At 30.3% G+C, this 10,306-nt stretch overlaps 1 protein-coding gene across 5 annotated transcripts; it reads left to right on the top strand.

Annotated features, from left to right (window-relative positions):
• The first annotated feature begins 3,689 nt into the window (after positions 1-3,689).
• Positions 3,690-7,059, top strand: WRKY45 (WRKY transcription factor 45). Of its 5 annotated transcripts, none has more exons than XM_041014999.1 (4): positions 3,744-4,293; positions 4,528-4,752; positions 6,184-6,272; positions 6,610-6,706. In XM_041014999.1, the coding sequence occupies exons 1-3, from the start codon at positions 3,986-3,988 to the stop codon at positions 6,230-6,232; spliced, it is 582 nt and encodes a 193-aa protein (XP_040870933.1). In that variant the 5' UTR covers positions 3,744-3,985; the 3' UTR covers positions 6,233-6,272; positions 6,610-6,706. The 5 variants fall into 5 exon arrangements, with proteins under 5 accessions (XP_006578817.1, XP_003523252.2, XP_040870933.1 ...); XM_041015000.1 differs by having other exon boundaries at positions 3,745-4,293; positions 6,199-6,272; positions 6,610-6,705; XM_006578755.4 differs by having other exon boundaries at positions 3,745-4,293; positions 6,199-6,272; positions 6,607-6,665.
• The last annotated feature ends 3,247 nt before the right edge of the window (positions 7,060-10,306 follow it).

The following is a 10,306-nucleotide window of genomic DNA, read 5'->3' as shown; positions in this document are numbered from 1 at the left end:
TTCGTGGCTTCGTACGTCCATGTTTACTTGGCTAGCTGGTGAAGTTATATATCCTTGACAATCATTTTTAACATTTTCCCCAAATCAGTTAAAATAAAAATATTAAATTTAATTATTTAGAGTGTAAAAATGGAAAAGCATTTAGTACTTTTATAAGTAATTTCAAATTATATCAAATTCATTGTAAAATATAATTTATTTATTTTTTGTTATAATTAATTTGTATTTGTATTTTAAAAATAGAATCAATGTTAAAGTGCATTGATTAGACAAAAAAAAATTCAAAAATTAATTTAGTAGAAATATTATATTTTTCACGGGATACAAAAAAACTTTAAAATTATCATGAGTTCAAATTTATTCTTCTTACTTTCATATATGTTTCAATGACTAAATACCCCAAGAGATAATTTACTGATTTAGGGCTAGCAAATGAATGGAGCATTAAAAAATTGTCTCGTGTTCCTTAGGATTTCGATCGCCTTTGGGGTATATACTCTATGAAAACATGACCACCAGGTCATGTCAGATCTTGCGGGGTAGCAGTTTATCCATTCTTAGCAGATAATTAGATACCCGTAAAATCACCGAAAGACCTTATTGATATTTGAACATTGAATCGTTAAAAGGCACCACAAAATATAGGTACTTGGAATACATCTAAGCACAGACAAATAATAAGTACAATTATGGGCCAACGTGATCCCCCAAAGGTATCGAGTAAAGAGAAAATGATATATAACCACACTGGTCCTAGATCGAATAAGCCTTAATTTCATTTAAGTTCGACCAAGGTGCTTAAACTAAGGATCGATACATAAATAATCCTTCAGTCTTTAGTAAAAAAAGACAAAGAGACTAATATCCAAAGGTTATTCTTGGATGCTAAATTGTGGAGGAATACATGATCATTCAGCTTCAAGCCAGATAGGCAAAAATGCTAATATACATTTATAGACATAACAGAGACAAATATTATCAACATGCTTTTTTATTGATTAAAGTTTATTAAAAATTAAAAAATCACAAAATAAAATTATTAAAAAGATATGAGACTTAAAAAATTGTGTTTCTCAATAATTTTAACAAATAAAAGAGAATATTCGAAAAAGCTTTACAAAACGTATGTTTCTAGCATTTTTTGTAAAAGAGATATATTAAATTAGAGAACCTAAATTTCTGTAAGAGAAGGATAAATAAATATGGAACATTTTATCTTGTCACAAACACAAAACTTACATGTAGCTTTATAAACATTATTTGTGCTATTCTTCAATTAGAAGGACAGTTTCACCGTGATAATAGCAAAATAAAGATTTTCATAATAAAAAAATTAAGCATATTTTCGAAGTGAAAATTCAATTTTAATTGAAAAACAACATAAATAACACTTGCAGAATTATATATATATAAGTGTTGACTTATCACAAATTATACAAACATATAAGTCATATAAACTTTTAAAATGTGACTTTTAAGTAATAATGTAATTTAAAAAAATGAAATCTTAATATATTATTGCACATATAATTTTTCGTTCATTAGATACTCGCAATTAAGAATTAAGCAAATTAAGCTAAAAAAATTGCTTAGTTGTATTAGTAGCTAAGTATTTTGGTGATATCACAGCTGACGAAAGGGTGACCCGTTTCAACAGCGACGTTCTTTCCGTTTCACGTTTTCTGTTTTTTTAATTAACTTTATGAATTATGAGCATGCCCATTATATGCTAAGCGGTTCAATTCAATGGCAGAACTTTAAACATATATTTTGAAAGTGTAAAATGAATGCTGCTTGTATAAATTAATTTATAATGATATACACTCTTTTAACAAGTTATACACGAATTAAGCTGTAATTATTTGTTGAATTTAGGAGATAAAAGATTTAGAAAGAAAGACATTTCAGTTTCAGGCATGCATGCTGTCTTGACTTGAAGAGAGAATTTATCTATATTTTTATACAGTAAAATTTCCTTGAAACAATTAATTAATAACATTATTAAATTATTGCATGTAATATTACCTTGAGAAGAAACCCTTACATTATAAATTATAAATAAAATGGTAACATTAATAACGAAAATAAAGAGTAAAAATTTAAATTTTTCTATATCATAAAAAAATACTTAACATGTCAAAATTAATTAAAATGATTTTTAATGATACATTTAATTAAATATTGTTACAAAAAATAAAATAAACAACCAAAAACACTAAAACTAAAATCAAACTAAGTCACATAATTAACTACTTAATTATTATTAAGAGCTCATTTTTACTATCACAGGAAAAATAATGGTAAGTTTATGATTAAAATTGGGATAATATAATTTCTCCTATTATATATATCTTCCAACCCACCTTCGAATAGAGTGGGTATCAAGCATTACTGACAAATAAAACAAATTAAGGATTTTCACTCTAAATGCATACATATAATCAATTGTTCATGGATTGCATCAATCATATATATAATCTTTCACTGTATAAATTATTACTCAACAGCTACTTTTTATTTCATTCATTAATTTCTACAAATGAAGTTCATCATTTAGTGCTTAGTTAAGCAACTAGATAAAGTACAAAAAAAGAACACATAATTATTGAATTGTGGGTAATTTTCAACCGGGTAGAGAAAACTATGCTTTCAATCGCCACATTGGTCCACGTAAAGTTTAGGCATACAAAATATAAAGTTAATAATGAATGTTACACAATTAATTCAAGAGATGATAACTATATTATAAGGTTGTTCTGGAGGAATTTGAGGGAAAAGGTTGGTGGATTGATGTGGGTTAGTTCGAGTTTTAGAAAGTTAAATAACAAAAGGCACATGAGAAAGGCAATTAGCTTTTTTGCTGCAAAAAAGTCAAAAAGGGCCTCTTTCATCCATCATAATGATATCTTCCCGGCCGATGCAGAGAGTGTGTGATGGATTTGCGCCCAAGATTCATCATCATTGTCCTCTGATATTTCTTTTATAATATATGGTGCCCCGAAAGAGATCACATGTGTATAATAAAAGATATAAAATGTAACCCTACAAAGCGGAAAAGATATAAGTTCATCCGCTCTCTTTTTTACTTTTTTCTTTTCTTTTGAGAGATTCATGGTGAATTGGCGAATGATATTTTTTACTCACACTTGATTATGTATCTCTCGTTCTATTATTGTGCACTCAACAAGTTTTGCTTTTGCCCATATTATAATTATTATCTACAGTGACGGGGTTGTTGCATGAAAGTTTCATAATTTTGGATGAAAAATTAATTCACATCGTATTTACATGAAAAAAGAGAAAATTAAAAAAAAAAGAAAGATCAGAAAAAGCAATAAATGTAAGAAATATAATATAATTTAAAAAATGTAGGTTCATATAAAAGTTAGGGCGTAAAAAAATAAAGATTATACATTTTTTTTTCATTTGTCTTGTATTGTTGACTTCCATGTCACAGTGAAGTTCCACTAACCACGAAGGACATGGAATTTCCAAGCTTTATAGGACAAACAGTACCATTATCATTTGAAGCAAACCACAAGGTCAGATTGAATTGTTACTATAGTCTCACCTTTTGCATATTCTTCCACTTCCTTTTTCAACATTCTGCCCTACCCAACTATGTATTTATTATTATTTTTTTATTATTTATTTTTCCTATTTCGGGATTTATCTAGTTAATGAATCTCCACACGAGACGTGAAAGAATTTATTAGAAATTGACATATATTCTTTAAAGCAAGTAAAGACAGCCAAAAAGAAAAGGGAAAGTTGGTTGAACTACGTCGTTATAAGACATACTTCCAGATCATGGTGTAACCTCGTCGCCAAAGTTCGAGAGAAACCCTCTTTCGTTTCGGTAAAGGGAACTAACCACTTTTGTCTTGTTATTGTTACAATGATCTTCTCTTAGTTTAAGTAAGGGAGATAGATAGCTAGAGAGTGTGTTGGATCGATCTCAAAGGGTAGAGAAGATAATCAAGAAATGATGTCAACAACATCCCAAACTAATGTTAACCATAGCTTGTTTGAAGAGCAAGATCAGATCCCTACGCAGATGGGGTTGTTCAATATTCCTTTCCCACCAAACCAAACATACCCTCCTTTGGGTTGCCAAACAGGCACTTTGAAATCCATCAGTGCAATAGCTCCTTCACTTTCATCTGCTACAAGTTTTTCTGAAACCCTACTTTCAACCGCAGTTCAAAGACCACGAGAAGATCTCACTTCAAATTTGCTAGCTGGAGGAGGAGGCCAACTCCTTTCCTTGAACAGATCCAGAGTGAATTCATGGTGAGAAAATTAACTGTTATTTAATTATCACATCTCATCATGCATGTTAGTTAGCCATTTTGGTTTTATAAGTAATTGTATGACTCATCACTTAACAATACTTGTTATATATCCTCGTTTTCAAAACCATGGGAGAGGAGTCAAATCATTTTGTTTTATGATAAGATTTATAAAGAGATAGGTCTCATATATATATATATATATGGTTGCATATATATCATCCTATGAATTTAGGGCATGGGAAGAAGTAAGCGATTGTTTGATGGGTAAAAGAATTGGAGGAGATGATAATCATCATCTAGGGGTTTCTGCCATGAAGATGAAGAAAATGAAAGCAAGGAGAAAGGTGAGGGAGCCAAGGTTTTGCTTCAAGACTATGAGCGATGTAGATGTGTTGGATGATGGCTACAAGTGGAGGAAGTACGGACAGAAAGTGGTAAAGAACACACAACACCCGAGGTATACCCCCTTAATTCAAAATTTTCTCTCTTTTCTGTTTTGGCTTCATTAGTGAGTGACTGCATATAGATTAACAAAAGGTGAAAGCATATTTGTTTAAATCCGATATGCTCTCTCTCTCTCTCTGATCTCCCGCTCTTTCTTTCCAACCTCTCGACCCCTCTCATCATTGTTTCACACTTTTATCAGAATTGAATATTTGGCTCACTACTGGTTTTGGGAAGGCTTAATTTGGGTTAGCTGACATGATTATAATCATTAATCATATTAAAGCTATATAGATTTCACTTTAATTATGTTTTGTGGGGGTTAACTGCAAATCGTTTTTTTCTTTCTTCTTTCTTTTTTTTGTAAAGTAGAGGATGTAAATCTGCCAATGTTATAGAACTAAATAACTCTTAGATGTTATGGTATGTATATGATCACAAAAACACAAAGCTGTTTACACCAAAAAGAAAAGAAAAAGAGAGAACTAAATAGAACTTATCTCAGATGTATGTTATGGTATGTTTAAGTACAAAAATACAGCTTTTTTTACACTTTGATGGAATTGCTACTCTAGGTCTGTACTAAAGTTTTTCCCCACAGACATCCATCCCTTCATAGGATTTTCGTGTCTTGAGGAATGCTTTGCTGTGTAGAAACATAAAATTAATATACAAATATAGAGGACTTATTGTGCCTTTTTTATTGCAAAAAAACAATGTTGATATTTGGATGCTGATTTTATCATGAATATTTGCTCAACAATGATTTCACACTCAATTACGTCGTCGATTTTTCGACGGGGTAATTAATTACAACAAAGGGATGCCGCAAAATTTTGTGACATTTATTCATACTGTGGTTATCATTTTTAATCATGGTGTTTGACATTGCAACTGGGAGGTTGAAAATTTTGTCAATTGATGTACACAAAGTCATAAACATCTCTCTTATAAAAGGGTGCTGTTTTCTGGGAACTAATTAACTATCAATTTGCAAAGTATCAGTTATTATTCAAAAAAAGGATTTGAAAAAATAGTAAAGCCATTGCGATGAAGCTAACTAGCTAGCTAGTTTTGAGGGCCTCTGGAACCTTATGTTAGGTTCAAAATTGTATATTACACACACACACTGGCTAGGAGAATTTACAAACTATGAACTAGATAGGAATATCCTAATGGCGATCGAGTGTCTATCTGCTTATTCTCTGCCTTGATTAGTACTAGAGCACTTTAGGGAAATGAATTGTCGAATATACCAAGCTAATTAAAAATATACGAGTATATATGTACTCGTAAATGGCCTAATTAAGGAGAAACTTGATCTTGTTAATTTGATGCAAAGCAATGCCGAGAGTTTAAACCAACCCTTCAAAATTGCATCATTTCAAAGATTCTACTTTAGCCTCTAACATATTTATGTAAAAAGATCTAAACTTATTTATAGTGCAACATGTTGCAGAAATTATAAACTTCTTTTTCGCTGGAAGGACTGACCAGATAGACCCAAAAGGCTTGGTTGGAGACAGGTTAACGGTAATTGTGGGGCCAGAACTATAAAAATTTTATGTAGCAATGCTGAATGCATATATTTTTTAAACATAGACTAAGTAGTAACTTTTAAAAAGTGATGAGTAAATTTCATCTATTTGAGGGGTTCATATGCTTTAAATTCATACATAATAAACAAAGTAATAATTAAAAAAAAACTGTTTGCGGCTTCATTCATTGACATTTTAAAAAAATCTCAAAGTTACGTATAATGATGATTATTTAATCCTGTCAAAGTTATAATTATATATACTGCCTCTACAAGTACAGTATATATAAAATTCTCTAATGATGCGTTTTGGTTACACTGCATGTGTAGAAGCTACTACCGTTGCACACAAGATAACTGTCGAGTAAAGAAACGCGTGGAGCGCTTGGCAGAGGATCCAAGGATGGTGATAACCACATATGAAGGGAGACACGTGCACTCGCCATCAAATGAACTTGAAGACTCGCAAACCCCTTCTGAACTTAGTAATTTCTTGTGGTAGTTTACACCAACATAATGTTTACATATATGTATATTTTAATCGTAGAGAGTAGAGATCGATGAAGACCGAATAAGTAGAGAGGAATGAGTAAAAATTGACAGTGTATCTTGGAAATGATGCATGCATGCTTTGTTTGGTTCATTGTCAATTTTCACTCGTTTCCATCCATTCCTCCCATTTTCACCCTTTCCAAGAGCACAATAAATATACATATACAGTTGTGCTTTTTTTTCTTCTTTTTGTTAGTTTTACAAGCATAATTAATATTTCTAAGTTGCAAACTGGGTGTTCAAGCTTTTAATTTTTATTTTTTTTACGTAACAATATTTTGATAGCTTGTGCTCAAAGAGTTTCTTCAACCAACCACTAGGATCGGTCTAGTGGCAGGAGAATTTGGAAAATTCAAACAAAGTCCTAGACTCTTGTACACCAAAACAGTTTCTTTGGCCTCTATGTATAGTACCCAAAAAAAAGGTAAATATGAAAGCGATCAAGTCTTACAATGATTCATCTACTAAGGTACAATGAATTCAGATCCTTAATGACATTAATGTTGTCCACATCCAAAGCTTGCTTCAAATTACCAGAATTTTTAAGGCAAAATTCATGAGAAATATATTTGATGTGCTCTATATATATATATATATACACACACACAAATATTAATTACAAAGAAATCTAGAAAATTTTGTTTTCTCTTTCACAATATTAACAAAGTAGTGAATAGAATAATATACCTCAAGAAAAAGAGGAGAAAACACCCTCAAATTTGACGAGAGTTAAAAAGCATTTCTTTTACTGGTACTTAATAGAATTTTTGTAGTTACATGTAACTAGTGATGACATTTATCATCTTCCATGGATTAGAAATGACTCTGCCTTAATTCAAGCTTTGCAACGTCTTGCTGTAACTTCTTTATAGTCTTAAATCAAACAGTTTTCCTTTGGAAAGTAGAAAATAACACCAGTGACTTTATTTTGTTCTCACGCTTTGGTTGAAAATGTTTTGGACAACAAAAGTGTTAACTTGAGTTCTAAATTGGACGGGCTCTGCTAACACAACTGAGCAATTACGGATCAAGTGGCCCAAAAGAGACTGTTGCTTCCTGCAACCTTTCCCAAATATTTTTTCTATTGGTTATTTCAGAAACCAGAAAAAGGATGCATTTTGAATTGGTCATTCCAAAAATAAAAAAGGAAGTATAGGAAGCAACTGGGAGTTGCATGAAACAGAAGTCCGAAAACATGGTAGGAAAGGGTTGGTGAAAGTATACATAAGGAGACAAAGCCGTTACTTCTTCTACCCAAATTTTGCTATCTGCACCCCATAAGAAAAGTGAATGGACAAATATTGTTTTGCGTCTTTCTTGGATTCTTGTTGTTGTTATTGGTTGAAGTCTGGTTTGTGGAGAATTTGGACAAGCATGAAGTCGTGCCTAAATCCAAACCAGTTTTTCAAAGTGTTATTGGCTAAAAATGTTCCAAAACACCAAATTCAGTACCTTTCTAACATTATTTAAAATTGAATAATCCAAATTACTTAATCCGGAATAATACTATCAACTTCTTGAGTAACTGTTCCAAAAATATCATAGCTTTATTTCGAACTTAGTAATCCAGAAAACAACATGGATTCCAAATTACTTAATCCAAAATAATGCTAGGATATTTTCAGAACAAATCCAGAAGCCTAAAAAAATATTTTGACATTCCCATTAACTTATGGATTAGTCAATTCGTAATTATAATTGCTGGAAAAAAAAAAGTAAACGAAACTTGTTTGAAGTATAATGGGCCCATCCACCTTTACTGGGACGGATTGAGTAGACGCATTATACACGGGCCAAATTCTCCACCCTATTTGGTGCAATGGGCTTCAGTTTTCGGCTTCTAGCTAAGAGCGTTCTAATAGCTTGAAATTTTCATTTTGTACTACTTTATTTTTCGGCTAATGGTCCTATATCTTATTTTTTAATTGTTACTCCAAAATTAATCATATCGAATTTCAGAAATGGTTTGAAATCATATTGAAAAATTTAATTTCAAAATTTATTAAAATATTTTTTGAAAATTTAATTCCAAAGTGTATTAAACACTTTTTCAAATTTTTAATCTCGAAAGGTTCTATAAGTAATTTAAAAAATACTTTAAGAATTCAAAGTTTAAAAGAGTTTAACTCATAAAGAAATGATCCCATATTCATCTTTATCTAAATAGGAATTAATTTTGTATAGGTAGTTAAACAAAAATAGTGGAGAGTGTGTTCCTGTTGAGCTGTTCAGTCTTCTTCGTACCTATGATAGATTCGGGTATATACAGTAGCATGCTTTAGCCTTTGGTGATCTTATCTTGTACTTACATTGCATCGCTGATGTGCTAGTCCTGCCTACCATTTTGTGCTTGGTCTTTCTTTTCTTATCTTTCTATTTCTAGTCTTTACACCCACACACAGAAAAGTGATGTAAATTGTAATTATGAATTCTGTTGTGTTTCAGTTTATTTCATTTTAATTCCCATCCAAACATAATTTCAATGAGAGTTCAAAAGATTATTATATTTTCTTGTTTTAATTTTTTTATCTGATTGAATGTCGGAAAAATATTTCAATATTAGATTTGAAGTGATAGAGAATTGAGCACGATAAGCAAAAACTTTTCATACTGTTATCATTAATTCTCGGCAGAAGTCAGCTGAAATTAATAAATCACTACTAATGAATTCTTTTTTATTTTTTAAGGGAACTACTAATGAATTCTTCTGAACTATTTAAACACTATTTTAGTATTCTATCAATTTTTTTTATCAAGGTTCAGATTTAGAAATTTCTTTGCAAGCACAATAAACCTAATATTATGCATGGGTCCGAATTCAAAAGTTTTGTTTTATTAAAAAAAGAGAAAGAAAAGTTCTGATTCAAACGTTGTGGTTTTACAACTCAGCACGCGCAATAAGGTGCTCGACTCACATAAAGAAAGGTTTGGAAGCTGCTATGTTCACTGTATACCTGTATCATACATCATATATATTTTTAAGTTTTCAACCAATAAAATGAAAAGAAAAAATAATTGCTGAAAAAAAAAAGATAACATTGCAAGAGTTAGGGATGAGAATGGGTAATGTTTAAGTATAATATTAAAATTTATGAAATTATATTTTTTGGATAGTAATTTCTGTACTTATTCTTTTACACTATCAGTATTTATATAGTCATATTCAGACTCATTATTTACATTTTGAATAGATGAAATGTTTTAATGTATCTTTTTTAAAACAAACTAATAAAACAAAAAAAAATATTTCAATATTAAAATTAATTATGGTAAATAAAAATATGAATTAAAAATATTAAAATTAAATATGAATATTTAAAATTAAGAAAATCAACCAACATGTCATACTGACTTAAATTTATGAAGAAAGTTTTCAAAGTTTGAGTATTATATATATATATATATGTTTGAAAGCTTGTAAAATCACTAATATGGTCATATCGGTATCATATATTTTTAATTTTCAATCAATGAAGTG

Source organism: Glycine max, chromosome 4 (assembly GCF_000004515.6).
Source record: "Glycine max cultivar Williams 82 chromosome 4, Glycine_max_v4.0, whole genome shotgun sequence".
NCBI classification, from domain to species: Eukaryota; Viridiplantae; Streptophyta; class Magnoliopsida; order Fabales; family Fabaceae; genus Glycine; species Glycine max.
The sequence above is the reverse complement of the archived record's forward strand: the minus strand, read 5'-3'. Positions and strand labels throughout refer to the sequence as shown.